The sequence below is a fragment of the Poromitra crassiceps genome, assembly GCF_964638095.1.
Source record: "Poromitra crassiceps genome assembly, chromosome: 3".
In the NCBI taxonomy this organism is placed as follows: Eukaryota; Metazoa; Chordata; class Actinopteri; order Beryciformes; family Melamphaidae; genus Poromitra; species Poromitra crassiceps.
In genome coordinates this window covers 15948831-15969768 of record NC_139625.1, presented here as the reverse complement: position 1 = coordinate 15969768, position 20938 = coordinate 15948831, and the positions used below count along the sequence as shown (strand labels likewise).

At 45.6% G+C, this 20938-nt stretch overlaps 1 protein-coding gene across 1 annotated transcript in view; it reads right to left on the bottom strand.

The window, feature by feature from the left end:
• jam2a (junctional adhesion molecule 2a) overlaps positions 1–20938 on the bottom strand; it is a 29248-nt gene that overhangs the window by 1239 nt on the left and 7071 nt on the right. The window contains exons 2-9 of the mRNA XM_083632770.1: positions 15623–15688; positions 14913–15032; positions 13260–13409; positions 12192–12379; positions 10091–10193; positions 7996–8103; positions 7820–7832; positions 117–150 (exon numbers count right to left, since the gene is read on the bottom strand). Coding sequence (XP_083488896.1) covers positions 117–150; positions 7820–7832; positions 7996–8103; positions 10091–10193; positions 12192–12379; positions 13260–13409; positions 14913–15032; positions 15623–15688 — 782 coding nt within the window. The remainder of the gene's footprint in view (positions 1–116; positions 151–7819; positions 7833–7995; positions 8104–10090; positions 10194–12191; positions 12380–13259; positions 13410–14912; positions 15033–15622; positions 15689–20938) is intronic.

The window sequence follows — 20938 nt, the reverse complement described above, 5'->3', positions numbered from 1 at the left end:
TCATGCTTAAGTCAGCGTTTTGCTGGTGTCACCGCTCGGTGTCCATCAAGGAACATGAAAGAGAGACAGAGGGAGAGATAGAGATAGAGATAGAGAGGGTAAAAGACAACACTCACTTCTTGGGGTGGAGGGATGTAGTTGACATTGGACCTGAAAGACAAAGACAATGGATAAAGCTCATGGGACAGTTTGCCACCAGCACAAAGACGAGGCGGACAGCTGTATCCTGAGTCATATCTTTCCCTGTGTAAATAATACACATCATACATTGGCATCTATATATATATAGATGCCAATGTATGATGTGCATTATTTATCACATTATCTATATATATATATATATATATATATATATATGTATGTATGTATGCATGTATGTATGCATGTATGTATGTATGTATGTATATATATAATATATATATATATATATATATATATATATATAGCCTATATATATATATATATGTATGTATGTAGCATGTATGTATGTATGTACTGTATATATATATATATATATATATATATATATATATATATATATATATATATATATATATATATATATATATATATATGACAAAACACTGAGTGGAACAATATTAAGCTGGAGAGGAAATTGTAGCTCAGTGTTTGGGACGGGTTCCTACACTTTCATAAACATCAAATTTAAGGACTTTCCAGGCCCGATCCCCTCCAATTCAAAGAACCTAACATAAGCCGTGTTCGGAATGGTTCACTCACTCACTCACTCACTCACTCACTCACTCACTATGTAGTGTTTATCATATGGTGAACTATTTGGGGAACGATCAAACAAGTTTCGCACACTACCTCACTCTTCTTCTGCTTTGGTAAGCCCGGCCGCATTGCATTGTGGTATTTGGGCAGAAATTGTAGGGTACATATTCTCTGTTCACTAGAAATGGCAGTGCATTGTGGGTATTTTATAGTGACTCAAATGAACAAAAATGGCCAACACACTAGATAGTCCACTATTTCTGTTAATAGGGAACGCTTTCGAACAGGGCTATAGTTTGAGACACGGATCAACCTTCTCGAGGCAGGTGGCGCGTGAAACAGACACTTCCAGACAGCGGAATGGAACCTATTTTTTTTTTACTAACGTGAAGTGAATAAAATACTCTATACTGTATATCAAAAGAACTTCAAGAAATATTATTGCACAAAATATAGGCTACAAATTCAAGCACTTTCAATGACCCATGTCAATTTATGGCTATTTTCAAAAACTTTGAAGGCCTTGATCCGGAGACACAGAGACAACATCTTGTCAAGGCAGTCAGTATCTAACTACTCCACTGCTTGTCCTCTGTCCGCCGGCCTGTCTAAGCGTCACACTCACGTGTCCTCAGTTCTGTGCAGGGTTTGGCTGCTGATGTGGGCTGCACCATGACACTCGGAGATCCAAAATGACCTGTAGGGGTCAATGGTCAGTTTTGATGGCTTTTTTTAAAAAAAGGTCAAAGTTCAACAACGGGGGCTCGATTAGGATTCACACTGCACACCATGCTTCTTATGGGGGTTATTACCGGTGACGCTGTGCAGACCATGCAGCCAATCGTGACTAATGATTCAGAAGAATTCTGGTCAGAGCCAATCAAAATGTCGGGGGGGTGTGAGCAGGTCAAGTGGTGAGCCAATCACATGCAGCAATTCAAAACCCCTACACACAGCCGTATAATAGAAGAGTTCCGACATCTCCATTCACTCCAATGGACCAGTTTTTTTCCAGGAAGTAGAAAGTGGAACTCTTGAGTAAAAAAAGCAGCACTGTCGAGTTGCAGCAAAATAGACAGTTTGTGTTGTACTTTGAAAGGGTTTTTCATTCCTTGAATCAAATTGTACATTATCAGCTTTATTTTAGCATGCAAAAGTAGCGCAAGACCCATTCCTGGCTGTTCATTGGCTAATGAGTCTCGCATTTTGGTCCTCCGCTGACACCACTCTCTCTCTAGAGGACACTACCCCTACATATATTGCACAAGAGGTCACTCTAACCTGGAAGGTCTCTCGCAAGTTCGATCCCAGCAGTTGCCTACTGTCCTGCTGAAGTGTCCTTGAGCAAGACAGTGAACCCCTACTTGCTCACTCAATGTAAGTCTCCTTCCATAACCAAGTGTTTTTATGCTCACATCTTACCAGCAGGACTTTGGCCTGGTTATGGGGAAAGTGTCTTCATCTATGTCTGATGTTCGATTTTAGGTCCCCTATCATTCTTTATCTACATTTTCTTTCAGGTAACATCATTCGTAATATATCCCCAGAGGCATTAGAGTGGTGGGACTGAAAGTATGGTGGTTCAGTTCAGTGTTTTGCTCAAGGACACTTCAACAACAGGAGTGAACTCAGTGGTTTTTTGCAGGCACCTAAAGTCTCAATGACAACCAGCCCAACCAGATTCCCTGTCTCTTCGCTAGCCATTGTCATATCTGAGGAAAAGCTCAAACTGCCCTGGTCTATAGGGTGACAACAGTCAATCATCCCTCTAAGACAGTGGTTCCCAACCTTAGGGTCGTAACCCTAAGTGGGGTTGCCTGGAATTAAAATAGGGTCGCCTTCAATTTCTTTTTTCTTGCATTGTGGAATTGTGATGGGCGGCGCTTAGCGGCAGTGCCCTTGGAAAATAGTTTCCAACAATCCAACTTGCCATTTTCAGCATGTAGCAACGAGCTAGCATGTAGGTTTCTGCAGTTAGTTTGCCAGCTAGTTAGCGTTGTTGTTTTCACTGAGGCGGCAGGGCACTAATTACAGCGACACACAGGGAGGAGGGAGCGGAAGCCGCTCTGATTGACATGGTCAGAGCCAATGACAGAGCTTGTAATAAGCGGGGAGCAGACATCCGGCAGCGACTGAAACAGTCGCTCCAATGGGAGAGCAGCTGTAGAGCAGGGGAGGGCTTATACCAGTAGCCTGTTTCCGTGCAGCCAGACTCCTCTCACGGAAGGGAGGGGAGGCTGGCCACCGAGACTAGATAGATAGTGACTTTAATTATTTTATTTTTTTAGATGAAAATGTTTGAGCTTATAACTTTAAATCAGGATTCTGAGAATAAAGTCAGAATTCTGAAAATAAAGTCAGAATTCTGAGGGGGAAAAGAAGCATACGGTTGTTACATGTGAAATCACTGAAGATGTCACTGATGATATTATCGATGGTGTACTGGAATTTGAATGTCTAGGGTCCCTAGATTTTTGTGACGAAAGGTTGGGAACCCCTGCCCTAAGACCATTCCATTCACTCTACTAAAGGCGGAGATCCAGTAGATCCGTGATCCTGCTCCATTAACGTGTGCCTACGGTGCATCAGTAATCACGTAGCATTGTCTCAGAGTCGTTGTGAAGAAGCCTGTTCTATAAATAGGAAGTTGACACTGACAGCTCCAGTTAGCTCAGTGGGGTAAGCGACAGGCTAGACAAAGAGCTTTTGCATCGGCCTCAAGGAGAGTTCCACAATGACTCTGCATCTAATGCTGCCAATAATGAGACAGTAATCTAATAACTTCAAGTCAAACAAGTTAGGAAGGAAGTGGCACGAGGACACACATTTATCTCCTCATCTCATTTATCTGTGTTTTGCTGCTTAATAGCCAGTCTGGCAGCAAAGCATCGCAACGCCTGCCCACTCTGGTGTTATTGTAGAGCAGGCAGCTCTATTAGGAGTCGTCTGTAAATGCAGTGTGCACTGGTCCACTGCACCCCTGCACCCCTGCATACCCCCACCCTGTGACCAACTTCTCATTCTAAGTTATCCATTTCACATTACCCGTCCCATCTGTGTAATTGGCTGTAATTATTTCTACTACCAATATTTTGTTCCTTACTGATGAACAGCCAATAATGATGCCATAATTATGGAATAATCTAGCACACATAATATTTCTCCTCCTGCAGAGTCATTGCTATATATATATATATATATATATATATATATATATATATATATATATATATATATATATATAAGCAATATCACACAAGAGGGAGTGCTGTTGTTGGATAATATCGTCACTGCTGTGATTCGGTCGTAGATAACCGGAACTGTATATGTATATATATCAGGCGCGTAGCCACGGGTGTGCTAGGGTGTGCCAATGCCACCCAGACAGGCCGCTGGCACACCCAAAAAAAATGGGGTAAAAAAGGTTTTTTGTTTTGTCTGCAAAACACATGTCAACGCTGTCATGCACTGTGTCCAACTGTCCGCCTGCAAGTAAATCCATAGAGAAAATAAGTAGCAAAGAGCGTTCCCATCTGCAACGAAAATCACTTCCTTGTTTGCCTGAGACGCATGTGTACCCATGCGTCTCAGGCAAACAAGGAAGTGATTTTCGTTGCAGAGAGGTAACCCTCTTGGAACCACTCTTGCTGGTTCCTCTCGCTATGGATTTACTTTGAAAATGACAGTTTCGCGTACTTTGGATTATTATTTGATGATCGCATGGTGAGTACACAAGTCACAACATGTATGTGATTGTTTCTAGCGCTGTTGTGTGTGCTTTTGGGGGAATGAACGGCGGTAGCATATTAGAGACTGCCACACTACTGTACTATCTAACTAGCGTTAACAGTACTAGCAGCCCCCATGTATCACTGTGAAACGCACTTTCTAATGCACGCCACGCACAGTGAAGATGTTGGCGGCGTGTCCCTTCGCATTTAACGTTAGCCAGGAGACTTTTCAGTCATGCATCTGCATGCGTCTCAGATTTCTAATAATATACGGGTCCACACGAACATGCCAACCAAATTTGCGTTCTTTCCCGACTAGAACACTCATTGGAAAAAGTAGGTGAGACTTTTTTGAGATACTAAACAAAGTGGTTTTACATGTTGCCAAAAAATACAATTTAATTGACTGCTTCTACCTGCTAATAATGAGTGCGAAAAGGAGCAAACAACACACAAATATTCCTCTAAATCTGGTTTGAAAAGACCCAAAAAAAAATTCCGCCACCAAATAGTCCGCCCCCTGGCATACCCTGGCTTTCTGTGGCACACCCAATGAGCCGAGTCTGGCTACGCCACAGATATATATATATATATATATATATATATATATATATATATATATATAGCCTCCGCCAACAAGTCAAGTTGCAGTTGACATCCATGTCTGTCCAGACTCATAAAATATATTTATTTAGTGAAGACTTTGAAGGAATTTAATAAAAGTTATTAAGTGTATTATTTTTTGCAAAGTGGAAGTTATTACTATATTGACACGTATGATTCCAGTGAATAATTTCCAGTGAGAAACATGCTGTCTTCACTTAGAGCCTCTTTTTCTACAGAGGAGTACAAAGGACTGATAGAGAGCTTCATCACATCGTGCAAAGATTAGAGCTCTGCACGGGCCTCAAATCTAGGCCCTAGCCGAGCCCGATGTGAGCCCTACGGCTTGTCAGAATTTCGGGACCCTACCGCTCCTCCCCCTGAACCTTATGTGTTTGATCAATTTCAGATAGCCCTAAGCCTATCAAATCGCCACTATACCAACAAAAAAAAAGTACATTAAAACATTTTGAACACCACAAAGTTAAATCGTTAAAAAGCAAAACAAAACAAAAAACAGGCAGGCCCGGCCAAACCAATTGGCAAAACCGATGAGCTTGTGGTGGAACAGGAGGAACAGAAGGCCACGCCCCCTGTCCTGGTTATCATCCAGGGAGAGGAAGTGAAGAGGGTGGACTCACACACGTATCTTGGGTTTCAAATCAATACAATTAATGTGATTATAGGCAGTGGCGGACTGCATAATCGGGCACGTCGGGCAAATGCCCGGTGGCCTGGCCTGGCCTGGCCTGCCAAAAATTTTTTTATTTTTTTTTAATGCAGGCCAGGCCAGGCCAGGCCACTCACTGAACAGCAGGCCAGGCGCCGCCTACTGGTTTACTAGTGGTTTTATTACTTTATTCAGGTTTAAAGTGGGTGCATCTCATTGTAAAATTGGACTTGGCCCAAATTGGGCTTCAAACGGCCCAAATTGGGCTTCAAACGGCCCAAATCGGGCTTCAAACAGCCCAAATCTGGCTTTAAACGACCCAAATCTGGCTTCAAACGGCCCAAATTGGGCTTCAAACGGCCCAAATTGAGCTTCAAACGCCCCAAGTTTTTCGCCGCCGCCCTTCGGACGCCTGCACGCACGTCGGCCCGTATCGGCCTGGCCTGCTTGATATCTAATGCCCGGCCTGAATTATGATCACAGTCCGCCCCTGATTATAGGTCAACTTAAAGGATTTTGGTGTCTGCAAAAGTAAGTGACTGTTTTTGTAGAATGACCCAAGATCATTCATTTTCTCAGCTACAGTGGCAAGCAAAACATTATGATGTCACAGTGAACCTTTGGATATAAAATGTCATCACTTCATCATTTGATCCTATTAGACATTTGCGTGAAATGTTGTCATAATTGGCGTATGAATTCTTGAGATGTATGGCCCAAAACATTTTGTGACATCACAGTGACCTTGACCGTTGACCACCAAATTGTAATCCGTTCATCCTTGAGTCCAAGTGGACGACAAATTAAAAAGGCGTGATGCCAAAATTAAATGACAGCACCACTGGTTTTGTATGACCCAATATCATTTTCTCAGCTACAGTGATATGCAAAACATGATGTCACAATGAAGTTGACCTTTTCCCTTTTGGACATACAATTTCACTCCATCATTTTATCCTATTAGACATTTGTGTGAAATGTTGTCATAATTAGCACATGAATTCTTGGTTTATGGCCAAAAACGTCTTTTGTGACATCACAGTAGCCTTGACCTTTGACCACCAAATTGTAATCAGTTCATCCTTGAGTCCAAGTGGACATTTGTGCCAAAATTGAAGAAATTCCCTCAAGGCGTTCCTGAGATATCGCGCTCATGAGACGGTCATGAGATATCGCGGGTCGTGAGGTCACAGTGACCTTGAACTTTGACCTTTGACCACCAAAAATCTAGTCAGTTAATCCTTGAGTCGTTTGAACCAAATCAGAAGGCATTCCTGATATACCACGTTAACGAGAATGGGATGGATGGACAACCCGAAAACATAATGGTCCCTTATCTTACACCTAACGCAAGGTGCAAGACATTGCTAGTTTCTAGCACTGAAAATGTCATCCCCCCCCCCCCTTTTAATTACCACTGGGTCACTACAGCAACGGACGCATTTCAACGACCCAGTGGTAATTGAAAAGTAAAAAAGGATATTTTGAGTGCTAGAAACTACTAGCAATGATAAGGCCTTGTGCCGGGCACAAGATAGGGACCAATCATAGATATTAGTACTATAGATCGGTCACCGCAGGCTCTGCCAATTCTAACAAATGGTATCAGCAAGGGCGTGGTTAACCATTGACTCAGACCTGCCGAAAGTCTCCTAAGTGGGCGTGTCCGTGGAAAACCACGGGCAAAATGACAGGAAGGGAGTTGGAAGTTGGGCCGTCTTGCTTGAAATCCCATCGTCTTTGGCCCAGTGCCTCCAGCCACGGCTGCTGTCACCGTTATAAAAACTTCCCTAAGGTTTGTGCATCTGCTGGCTTCCATCACTGATGAGTAGAAACACAGGCACTGCCGTGGCCCCTCCCCCCGCCCACCCCCCCACACACACACACACACACACACACACAGCTGTCACTCTATACAGTCCTGACTCAGCAAACAGACGCACACACGCTGTCTAATGTGCAACAACAACCCCACCCCCCCCCCCCACCCGTCAGCCAGCCACACTGCACTGTATACTATATTAGCGTGCTCCTGTGACGGTTCCCATCAATGTTAATGTAATCACAGAGCTCTTACCTTCCTCTGTGCCCTGTTTGTTTGATGGATGGTTGGGAGGACAATGGAAGAGAAAAGAGGAAAAACGTCACTTTTTTCAAGAAGGTAAAAAAAGAAGAAGAAGAAGCAGCAAAATCCTGTTCATGCAATACGTATAACGTAAGCACGACATTGTATCTGTCAGGTATCCAACTCACGGCTGAAGAACCCGAGCCGGTGCAGGTGGTACCCCCCACAGCCACAGATGGCGACGATCAGGCAAACCACCACCACCGCCGCCGCCACGGCCGCGACGTTAACGTCCTCTGGAAGTGCGAGGGAGGAGGGAGGAGGGAGGAGGGAGGAGGGAGACAGGTGGAGGGAGACAGGTGGGAAAAGCCAGACAGAGTTATGATCGTTTTTTTGTCGTGGGTTTTTTTTTCATAACAAGGAGGAAGACAGATGGAGAGAAACACTCCTGTGCCTCTTTCATGTGATTGGATTTGTGCTATTGAGGGCAGGGAGATACATTTCAATCCATCACACAGGGAGATAGACGGGGCATTGACTCCAATGATGGCAGTGATGGAGCAGTAAATAAAAAGTGGGGAAACTTTGAACTCGGTCCAGCCTTGTCGTGTTACGACCAGCTTCTTCATGCAACCCTACCTCAGTCTAATCCCACTACTGTACTATATTATATTTGACACTTTCACTGCAAAGTGAGATATTCCTCGTTATATATGACACCTACTCCGAAACACCAAAATGATTGCTGGCAAATCTGTACACACGCACACGCACACGCACACGCACACACACACAGTATATAGTATATACTGTATATAGCATTTTTCTTTTAAATAAAATGCTTCCAATTCATAGCAAAGCTTATTATCAGCCTACACTCATTTCATAATTTAGAAGCTGTTGAAAGGTGTGGGGCAGGAGGGAAGATAAAATGTGGACAGACAGACACATGCACGTGCACAGACACATGCACAGACAGACACAGACCTGTGTTACTTGACAGAGTCGCTGATATAACAGTATGAAGATCCCATTGGTACTGAGTGTATTTACTGGATTATTACTAAAGCAATACATTACATGTAATATGTCACTTTAGTAATGAATTTCCACAATAGATACAGATACCACAATACATATTAGGCTATTTTACACATGCACAGAGACGTGCACAGACACATGCACAGACACATGCACAGACAGACACGTGCACGACCAGTGGCGTGCCGTCCATTAGGCGAACTAGGCAAATGCTAAGGGCGCTTGAGCCGTTAGGGGCGCCAGAGAGGGTAATTTTTTTTTTTTTTTTTTACAAATACTTTTTCATGATAATAGGCCTACTATTATTTTACAATAGTAGACAAAAATAAGAAGAACAACGTCTTAAGTCTTTAAATAATAGTGAAATAATTTTTCTAATTCTGGCTTTCTGGCTGCCCGGGCTGCAGCACTTTCACCATGGTCCCTAATCCATACCACCCCACCCACTGCGCGGCCACGCCCCCTTCTACCTGCTCGGAGCTTTTTCCCAGAGTGGGGGAAGGGAGCTGGAAGGTGGGTGCTGAGGGTGCTGCAGCACCCCCTGGTGGCAAGAAATGGATTTTCGAAATTGTTGGATTTGGCTGTCTTGTGTTTATACCACCAACAAGATGCATTAAAAAACAGTTTGTGCTTCCCAGCTCTAATCTTATTTCATACGCTCTCTCTTCGAAAGTGTTTGATTTTCATCATAATCTGGTTTTCCATAATAATAATAATAATAATAAGTTCAGTGTTTATGCCTGTGTTTCTGTCTGTTGTAGTGTAAAATGACTAAAGGGAGAGCAGGTGCTTACATGAAAGTGAGTGAGAAAAGGAGAAGATACTGAATAATGACATCACAACAGTATAATCCTAATGTTAATTTAAAATTAAATATTCTTCTAAATATGGATGAAAGTCCAAAAAACGTAAAATTTTCGTCGCCGCTGCCCTCGCGGGCAGCACCGAGAGACCCTTCCTTACAGCACCCCCTACCTAAAAGTACTTCCAGCGCCACTGGGGAAGGGCGATTCTGAGCCTGCACTGCAGTGCTGGATTAGCTGCGATATCATTTTTATTATATTTTCTTTGGGGGAGGGGGGGGGGGGGGGCACCAGCAAAAATCTTGCCTAGGGCACCAACTTGGTCAGGCACGCCACTGTGCACGACTGCACGTGCACAGACAGACACGTGCACAGACACATGCACCAACAGACACGTGCACAGACACATGCACCGACAGACACGTGCGCGTGCACTTACCTATCGTCATGCTGTTGCCCTCACACATCTTAGGCGATCCCACGCTGTTAGAGGCCAGACATTTGTAATGACCGCTGTCCGCTTTGGACACCGCCTTAAACTCCTGCAGGAGACAAACGGAAGGAAGAGACGGTAACAAACGTGAGGGGTTGGTTGTGTTTTATTCTTCTGTACTATTCATGAAGTTATGTTCTTCCCACGGCGCAGCGAAGTGCAGCCGAGGGCTGCACGAGCCAAAATCAGGTCATGCAGGCAGGCAGCCAGGGACGCTTACTGAGGTGATGCACTTTGTCAGATGGCCTCTAGAGGGGGTCTTTGACTAAGAGGCAGAGCTGAATCTTTGGCAACTTGGCAAATTTGCTGCCCCGCCCACGCATGCATTGCACACACACGCACACGCACACGCACACACACACACACACACACACACACACACACACACACACACACACACACACACACACACACACACACACACACACACACACACACACACACACACACACACAAACACACACACACACACACACACAAGGGCTGAATCCGAATAGTCACTCCTAACTCCTTTTCCTACCTTTTCCTTGACCTCACCGGAAGTACAACATGCAGTGTTTTTTTGTTTTGTTTTGTTTTTGCCCCACGTAGGCTACATTATTAAGCTTCTCTGGGCTCAATACGCCACTGGTGACCGAAACATTAATTTGTTAGCAAGTAGGAGGAGCTTAATGTAGCCTACGTGCGGAGGGGAGAAACATTGGTGTGTTTTACTTCCCGCGAGGTCAAGGAAAAGGTAGGAAAAGGAGTTAGGAGTAGTGACTATTCGGATGGAGCCCAGGACTACTACTAGTGCACTCAGACTTCAGTGTTTCTGCTCGTTTTTATTAGCTGCAACCAGCAGCTCTATAAGTCACTCTGTCAGCCAGTCGGTTGGTCGATCCACAAAAGGTTCACCACCCTTTAGTGGGCACAGTTTTCGCCATAGGAGACTGAAATTTGGAGGTTGTGTGTGTGTGTGTGTGTGTGTGTGTGTGTGTGCACGTGCATGTGTGCGTCTGGCAGAGGCAGAGTAGGGTGGGCTGCCCCTGCCATCCTGCATTTTGGAAATTTGCATATGTGGTCGCAGCTATTACAAATTCGCGCTTGATTTTTCTTACTGGCATGGTCCGGGGGAGATTAGTGAATGACTGTGAATATATAGTATATATAGTGAATGAATGACTGAATGATTATAGAAATATTAGCCTGCCCTATTATGGCAGCGGTGTGTCTGTGTGTTGTGACTGTGAGGCTGACAGCTGCAGCCACCATCAGATCCATCAGATTTCTGCCCGTTGGTGTTTTGGGACGTGTTAACTCCGTCCGTCTGTCCGTCCGTCCAGTAGGTAGGTACTTTTATTAATCGCCGAGGGGGAAATTCCTGGGAGGTTCCGACGTCCAGCCCGGTCCCATTCCTTCGTGTGTTTGGGCGTCTCAGTCTGTCTCTGTCTCTGCACACCTTCAATTCAGCTGGTGCTGCTGGCTCTCATCCGCCCGCTCTGCCCACAGCGTCTCTGACAATTTCAACCTCTAAGCTGCTATCCTCACTCATTTTGCACTTTGTGTCACGATGTACCTCTCAGCCAAAACTTTTCCTCCTCAACGAACGTTCACTCGTTCTGACCCGCCCCGCCGCTACCGACGTCCCCGGGGCGCTAGCGCCCCTCGATCAAGTGTTGTGGAAATTGCTCAGAAACCTCAGTCCTTATTGTCAATATACCTAGGAAAACCATATACCCTGAATGCCCTAGGGACCCCTTTGAATATCGCCATGCCGATTTTTCCATCGCCAAAATCTTGCCGAAATTTGGAGCGTTATGTAGCCCCCTTGTAAGTTGGTACCAGTTGCCTTAGGTCTTCTAGTTTCATTTGATACCAGTATCTCCACTCTAGCTTTAAAACGGAGCCTTCTACAGCTCTGAAAGAGAGTAATGTCGGCAGGCGCCTGCTATTAAGAAGTGTGTGTGTGTGTGTGTGGGGGGGGGGGGGGGGGGGGGGGGGGGGGGGGGGCATGGGGACATGTCCCCCCCGTCCCTATGGAGATTTCGCCCTTGGATACACTCACCAGCACTCCGGTGTGTGTGTTGAGTTGATAGGTGGCGTTGGCGTAGCGCGGGGTGCTGATTGGCTCGTTGTCCTTGTACCAGGCGTAGGTGGCGGGAGGGATGCTCTGCTGGTCCCAACAGCGCAGCTGCACAGCTGAGCCTGTCACCGCCGAACTGGGGATTTTACATGATGGCGTGTGTGGGGGCACTGGGGGAGGGTAGGTAGTAAAAAGAAGAGAGAAATACAATCAACTTAGGTGACAGACATGGGGGTTTTGTTTTTCTTACCAAGTCTTTTCAGATCCCCCCCCTCCTTTTCTCCCCTAATGTACTTGGCCAATTCCCTGTTACGCTGTCCCGGCCGTTGCTCCACCGCCTCTGCCGATCTGGGGAGAGTTGTAGACTAGCACACGCTTCCTCTGATACACGTGCAGACGCCAGCCACTTCTTTTCACCTGACAGCGAGGAATTCACCGGCAGGACGTAGCGCATGGGAGGATCACCCCGGCTCCCCTCCCACCCGAACGGGCTCCGCAGCAACCAGGACACATACCCTTAATCCGGCTTCCCACCCGCAGACACGGCCAATTGTGCCTGCACTGTATGGACGCCCCGACCAAGCCGGAGGTAACACGGGGGCTCGAACCTGCGACCCTCGTGTTGGTAGGCAGGGGAATCTGCTGCTGCACTACCCGGACGCCGGGCAGACTGTATTTTTTGTTTGTCTCAAATCGACAGTTGATGTCCAGTGGGTCAGATGTTGACTGTGCCTTTAAACAGCGCATGTCTGAAAACCGCGTTAAAAAAACACATTTACGCTTCAAAAGTCATACAAGTGGTCCTCGTTTGTGAAGATGATCTTCGTTGAACACAAACGTCGCTGTTTCATAAGCTTTTGTTAACCACAGGTCTTATTTCGTGCATTTAACCAAAATCCCCATCCTAAAACCCCATTGCCTTTTCCCCCTTACGAACCAGCAGCATGGCAGCCATTTGCTACTTCCAGTCTCATCCCTGCCGTAGTCTATTTCCAGAAAATGATGTCATGGCTTTAGAAGCTTCTAAATGACATAATTTGCGGGTCGTACCCAGGACTTTGAGCGTGACGTTGGTCTCCCCCAAGCTGAGCGAGTCGAGGGGAGCGCTGATCTCACAGCGGTACCCGCCTGCGTCCTTCTGGGTCACCTTACGCAGCGTCACCGTCGCCCCGTCGATGGACGCCCGCCCTTCAAACGGACCTGGGAGAGAGGACAGAAGGGCAGGATGAGGAGAAGAAAATGTCTTGAATAACAGACGGAAGATCACGTTGCGGTGTTGGTGAGACAGTTCCTGTCTTTACCCAGTCCATTTCCCAGTTGTTTTGAACGCAGTATAGGTGGCACACCCTTGGCACTGGCCCTTCTCCTCAGCTTTTGTTTATGACAGCTATATAGTGTCGCATACTATCTTTGTTCATTCTTGACTCTGATGGAGATGCCTTACTGTAGCATTGAAACGTTAAAGGGACAGTTCACCCTAAAATCCAAAAGACGTATTTTTCCACTCACCTGTATTTATCCAGCTAGATCATTTTGTGTTAGTTGCCTGGGTTTTGGAGATTTCAGGCCTAGATATTTCTGCCTTCTCTCCAATGCAATGGAACTGGATGGCACTTGGCTTGTGGTGCTCAAAGTGCCCCAAAAAATGCATGTGAAAAACTCAACAGCAATGTTTCCTCCCAGAAATCATGACATGGTTACACAAGATAATCCACAGACCTTGTTGTGAGCAGTTTCATGTAGGAACTATTTTCTATTTTCGACCAAACTACACCCACTAGCTGCTGTCAAATGTATTTTTTTGGTGGTTTGAGCACCACAAGGCGAGTGCCATCCAGTTCCATTGTATTGGAGAGAAGGCAGAGATATCTAGGGCTGATATCTCCAAAACCCAGGCAACTAAACACAAAACGATCTAGATGGATAACCTACAGGTGAGAGGAAAAATATGTATTTTGGATTTTAGGGGTGAACTGTCCCTTTAAGTCTTTGCACCTTCAATAAAAGGATAGATAAAGTGTGTTCTCCAGTGGGAAGAAAAAAATCAGACTTGACTGTGCTTTCCATTAAATAGACTGACCAGGTTAAAGCTATGATTCATTCTTTATTTCAGCCATTAAAGTGAAAAAGCTCACATGACTCATGAAGGAGAGACGCAGATGAAAGGTAGGAGACTTACACAAGGATTTTAAGCCATTACACTTGAAACATGGGTAACACTTTATAATAACGTTCAGTAGTAATAAGTCATTCATAAGCTATTAGTTAATGATGAACTAATGATGAACTAATCATTTACAAAACATTAATATACATTTGTAGATGATTAAATTGTAAGTCATTCGAAGTTTTTATATTCCAACCTGTCTCTATCCACATTTGTTCATCATGAACAAATGATGAGCAAATCCTTAGCAAATGAAAAACAATTAATTAACTAATAGCTTATAAATGACTTACTACTGAACGTAATTATAAAGTGTTACCGATGGTCCAGTATCTTGAACCTTGCTTTCTCGCCATACTTTGGTGCGGTTTTCTCTTACAGGCATGGCCAAGTGTCCTGTGTGGGAAAACCCCACCCATCTGGCTCTCCAAGCACATTACCCCAAATGCTGCCCCAACCGTGGTGAGGCGGGGCAGGACTTTGACCCCGGGCAGTTGACGCTGTTGGGTTAAAGAGAGGCGGCCATCTTTCCTCACCTCTGAACTGTCCGTCATAGTAAACGAAGGAAACGTCTTTCCGCTCTTTCCCTATCTTCTTCCACTCGATGCGCGGGTTCGGGTCCCTCTCTGTGCGGAACGCGCAGGACAGCACCGCATCTGGTTGGGAGAACAGAAAGAGGGAACTTTTTTTTTTTTACTGATGGGTCTGTTTGATATAGAGCTATAGAGATAGTGATATATATATATATATATATATATATATATATATATATATATATATATATATATATATATATATATATATATATATTAGATATAGAGTTTGGTATCGAGAGCCAAAGTCACATCCACTTCTGGGTTTAGGAGGAGGAGAGTTTTCATGCGCCATTTATTTTTCCATAGATATTTTGTAAAATGCTTATAAAAATAGTTTTACTTAGTCAAACCAAGCGATTCAGCTATAATTGGTAGAGGCCATAGAACATTTCACTCCCACCAAAACGTAAAAAAAAATAAAAAATGTTTTGGTCCAAGTGAAATCTCTCTCCTGACTCTAAATATAGCTGACTCGCTTGGTTTGACCAAGTAAAACAAATGTAGACGCATTTCACGCAAATGTCTTTGGAAAAATAAACGGCGCATGAAATCTCTTGGTGCGTATGCCTAAACCGGAAGTCAGCGTGGCTTTGGCTCTCTACTGCACCACTGAGAATTTGACAGAAGCTTCAAAACGTTCTCCCCCTCACCTGAAGCCTCGCGCACCTCCACCTTGTGGCTGGTGCTCGACACAGTGACGGGAACAGAGGGGGAACCTGGTAGTGATAGAGGAAGGGAGAGAGGGTGGGTGGGCGGTTGGTGGGGGTAGAGAGAGAGAGAGAGAGAGAGAGAAAGATGGGGAGGGAAGTGGTAGGAGAGAGAGAGAGGAAGAGAAAGAGGGGTGAGAGCAGTTCAGGACGTAATATCGCTTGTCATCCATTAGGGGGCAAGGTGAATTGGTAAAGTGCTTCATGCTTGCCCGCCAACTGCAAGAGGAGAATGCTTAATGTCTGTCTTCAGTCCGCCTGGCTTAACTCTGAGGCGGACGCAGCCGACTGAGGGTGCATTCTGATCGCCGAAGTAGTTCCCTGCCGAGTGGACTGCACTGCACAGGGTATTCAGCCATGTTCAGTGAGATTCCAAACCACAGGGAGCAAGATTTCCCATCAGCCACTGCGCCTTGCTGATAATAAATACTAGGGGCCCGAAAGCCTAGGCTCGCTGCACGCGGCTCGGCCGCGCCCGCAGTTCGGCTGCTGCGTGGCCTCGCCTGCTCTATTGGCATGCACAATTGCTCAACTTCGCATCACTGATGACATCACTGTCACTGATGATGTCCCAATGCCTATGACATCATTGACGATGTCACAATGCCTATGCCATCATCAGTGCAAGATGATTTTGGTCAATAATGTCACTGATGATGTCATAGACATTGTGACATCATCAGTGGGACAGAAATTAAAACAAACAGACAGACAAAGCCCACTTACTCCCTTTTTATATAAAAAAGGCATCGTTTCCTTATTATGTCTGTATTGGGAGAAGAAGAATATTCCCCAACTGTGAGAGGCAGCAATGTGCCGCAAGGCATCCAGTCTGCCGGAAAGCCATTAGAAGAAGAAGAAGTATGTTTGTATTGTTATTACTGATGTGACTATTTAAGTTACCTCAAAACAACAACGCTCAAATAATCTATAAATCCAATACTCTAGATAAATGAGCTACTGTTGAACTTGTACTGTGCCTGCGGCAGTTAGTAGAAGCCGGTTTTGTTAAGTTAGGTTAAACTTCATTGTCTCTGTGGGGAAATGCATCCTCTGCATTTGACCCATCCTCTACTAGGAAGAACTAGGAGCAGTGGGCAGCCGCAGTGCAGCGCCCGGGGACCAACTCCAGTTCTTTTGCCAGTGCCTTGATCAGGGGTACTGAAAGGAGTATTAACCCAGACATACTGTACATGTCTTTGATGGTGGGAGGAAACCAGAGCACCCGGAGGAAACCCACGCGAACACGGGGAGAACATGCAAACTCCACACAGAAAGGACCTGGGACGGACCGGGGTTCGAACCCGGGATCTTCTTGCTGTGAGGCAACAGTTCTAACCACTGAGTCACCGTGCCATGCCATTTACATTACCAGGTTAACGCATGGAGGAATTTCTGCATTGGTGACGTTGCAGGCTGCAGGAAGTTCACTTAACCGACATTCCCAGTGAACAGGGAGCAGGGACTCGGAATACTGTTTATGTACACTGTGGAAACGGAAGGCAACCTGAGGTTTTCCCTCTCAGATCTGAGGTAAAGGCGGGATTACCCCCCCCCCCCCCCCACCCCCCCCCCCCCCCCCCCTCCTGCTTTAATCCTACATTAAGGAGAGGCCCGCCATCTGGCAGCCTAAAGGTTAGGTCAGGCCGGGCAAGGTCGCCGGCCATCTTGCCTAGATTAGGCGGAGGTGGATGATGCGTGGACGGCTTTAGGAAAGAGGGGCAGACAGGTCCCTGTCCGTGTCTCCGCCGCCCGGCCTGCCACTGATATCCTGACAGGAACAGGAAGCAAGAGCCTTTCCTGAGAGCTGATTGGTTCAGAGAGGTTATTGTTTGGTCTTCCTGTTGTTCTCTGCAGGTCGTCCATGGGACAGGCCCACCCGAGGAGGGAATAGATTGGACACGGACACACACGCACGCACGCGCACGCTCACTGCTGTCAGGAGGAACACCATGCATCTTTGATATTAGCCTACATAATACATGTTGTCCTCACTTAGCACATGAACGGCTACGAAAAACGGACGAAAAACTTGGGAGTGAATATTGAAGATGTGGAAGAACTTCTAAATTGGCGAGTGAAGTGAGATTGAGAGAGAGGAGCCTTCATACACTCACAAGCAAAAAAAAAGCACTGACCTAAAGACCCGCTACCAGCGCGTGCGCATGCGCACACACACGCACGCACGCACGCACGCACACACACACACACACATGCACACACACACGCACGCACGCACGCACACACACACACACACACACACACACACACACACACAATTCGTTTTTCCTGCCATTGTCTCTGCAAATACCATTGCATGGGGACAGATTACCATCTCACAATTATAAATTTAAAAATAGGTCTGATGTCATTTTGCTAATGCAAAACTCAAATACAGGACTTAGGAACTGTCATCAATGGCGCTCATTCTTCGATGTGTGTCACATTTACTGTACAAAGTTAGCGTCAGCTCGCTGACTTCCTGTTTGTCATTCTACGTCCTGTGTGAGTTTATATTGTTATTGAATGACTGAGTTACTTCAGCCGTTTCCCCCCCTTGTGAAGGGCAAGGCTGCATGGAAGAATGGAGGCCAGGCTCACACAAAGGACAGCATGGAGGAACCGGATGTGTGGCTGGAATAGAACAGGAAGGCAGCCATGTTGGATGGCCATAAAAATGTAAAATAGGCTATAAGCCTTAAATAATAACAATAGTAATGTTATATTCCAAATGCAGCCGTCCAGTTTGTTTTTTTCTTTTCCTCTCTTTTTTTTACATGAAAAGCTTTATGTCGTTGTCTCAAATTTACACCAATTTCACTCCCTCAAACTTTTACATTATACATATACAATCCTTCATTTCTTCGTTGTCTCTATGATATAATAAGGATATGAGCCACTGCGTCGGAAAATAAGCTATTTACAGGACGTAAATATAAGCATTTCACATGCCCACTATTCCTCGTTTTTAGCTGGCAATAAAAACCGATTATCGTTTTCCCCCATTACGGGGGAAAATAATATCTTTCATAAATGACCTATTCAAGAGTCCAGCTCTATGTGTGCTGGGCATTCTGCCCACAAATCTGCAGATACACTGTCACCATAAACTGTGGTGCCGACTGGCCACGCTAACAGGCTAACATTGCAAGCTACGAACGAGTCACATTCAGACTCTCAGGGCGACAAGATCTGTTCCTACAAATATGGAGTCCATCTCTGGACTATATTACCAACAGACAATGTCAAAGGACTGATTGCACGTCACACATAACTGTCGACTGATAAAGCCCACTATCAATGTATATATGTTTTTTTTTGGGTCTGTTTTGTTAATAATTTATTTATGTATGGAGATATATGGTGTGTGGAGGGGATATCATGTAAAAACTGTCCTAAAATTAAATGTCTGATAAATGTCTTGTATAACCTGTATGATGGACATTAAAAAAAAAGAAAAAAAAAGATGATCGTTCCTGCTGATGCTAATCAAACTAAGCTTCTCAGGGTGACAAAATAAATCATATTTCAAGCTGGAAATAAGGTCCAGGTTGTAAAAATCCAGAATTCTCTTTTTAAGTGAATGGAAAATGCACTCTCCCTCCTGACCCACCCCCCTCTCTCTCTCTCTCTCTCTCTCTCTCTCTCTCTCCCTCTCTCTCTGTCTCTCTCTCTCTCTGTCACTTTTCCCTGACTGTGTTAATTTGTATCAGAGTAACAGGATTATGGCGGGCATTGGCGGCGGCAGCGGCAGTGTGTTCCTCGACACGGAAGCGTTGTCTCTCTCTCAAGGATGAACAAGGGACGACGAAAGGAGAGAGAGAGATTAAAAAGAGAGGAGAGTGAACGACAGAGGAGAGATGAGCAGCCTAAGAATAGAATACAAATGAAGGGACTGGAGGAGAGCGAGGCGGAGGGGATGGGGGTGGGTGAGTTGGAGGGGGGTGGGTGAGTTGGAGGGGGGTGGGTGAGTTGGAGGGGGGTGGGTGAGTTGGACGGGGGTGGGTGAGTTGTAGGGGGGTGGGTGAGTTGGGGGGGTGGTGGAGTTGGAGGGGGGTGGGTGAGTTGGAGGGGGGTGGGTGAGGGGGGTGGGTGAGTTGGGGGGGGGGTGGTGGAGTTGGAGGGGGGTGGGTGAGTTGGAGGGGGGTGGGTGAGTTGGAGGGGGGTGGGGGAGTTGGAGGGGGGTGGGTGAGTTGTAGGGGGGTGGGTGAGTTGGAGGGGGGTGGGTGGGTGTTCAGGAGATGGGGACAGACCATTGAGTTATAATATGAATGGAGAGAGCGTCCGTATCTCCACCCTGTATGTGTATTGAAGCCAAAATCCGGCCAGATCAGTGAACCAGAGCATGCGCAGTAGCGCCTTTGATTGAGAACCTGTGAGAGCTCCACGCCCCTCTGAACTTTCTTATGTAGAGCTGCTGTTTCTAGAATGCGCACAGTGCGTTGTGTATTTATATACAGTCTAGCTCTGTAAATATTACACTTTAAGTTGTAATATTTTTTGTCTCGCCAAAAGTAACCAGGAAGATTCCCACTATGAGATCAGTTTATCAAAATGACGCCTGTACGAAAATCTGATTTTGGTTGTCGGAGATTCAGACCTCCGGGCTGCTGCTGTGCTCTCAGCGCGGGCCGGAAGTGGAGGCAGGCCTCAGTCAAGACAACAGCCTCACTGGGGGGATTGCTGTGTCTAGCCTAATGTTTTCGTGGCATTTTGATTAACTTTATGATTTAATTCCTTTTGGAGCAAATGTTGGTGTTACAAATCTAACCTTGACGCTTTACGCAACGTTGTTTGCTGGTGTTGTGGGTACTGCAGCCTGTAACGTTCTCCGTTGTCGGAGATTGAGTTGTACTGTCAATGGTTGTATCAGCCAGACAAGTCAGACCTTCGGCTGCTCTCAGCCCGCAAGAGGAGCCAGGGCTGCTTGGCTCAGCCTCTCACTGGGGGAAATTCTCGGATGAACAGCTCTGTGTTGATTAGCCTAATGTTTCCGTGGCATTTTGATTAACTTTATGACTACATTTCTTTTGGTGCAAATGTTGGTTTAACAAATGTAACCGTGAGGCTACGTTGTTACCCGCGTTAGCCTAGACCTGAGCCAGGCTGCCTGGTCTATTGCCTGGTATATCGTTACTAAGAGAGGAGCTTATGAAGAACGAACATCCCCACAGTCAAAGCATTTTCCCCAGATATGCATATAAAAACGTTTGTTGCTTTAATAGCCTACAATAAATAAAACGTCTGTTTGTATGTCAT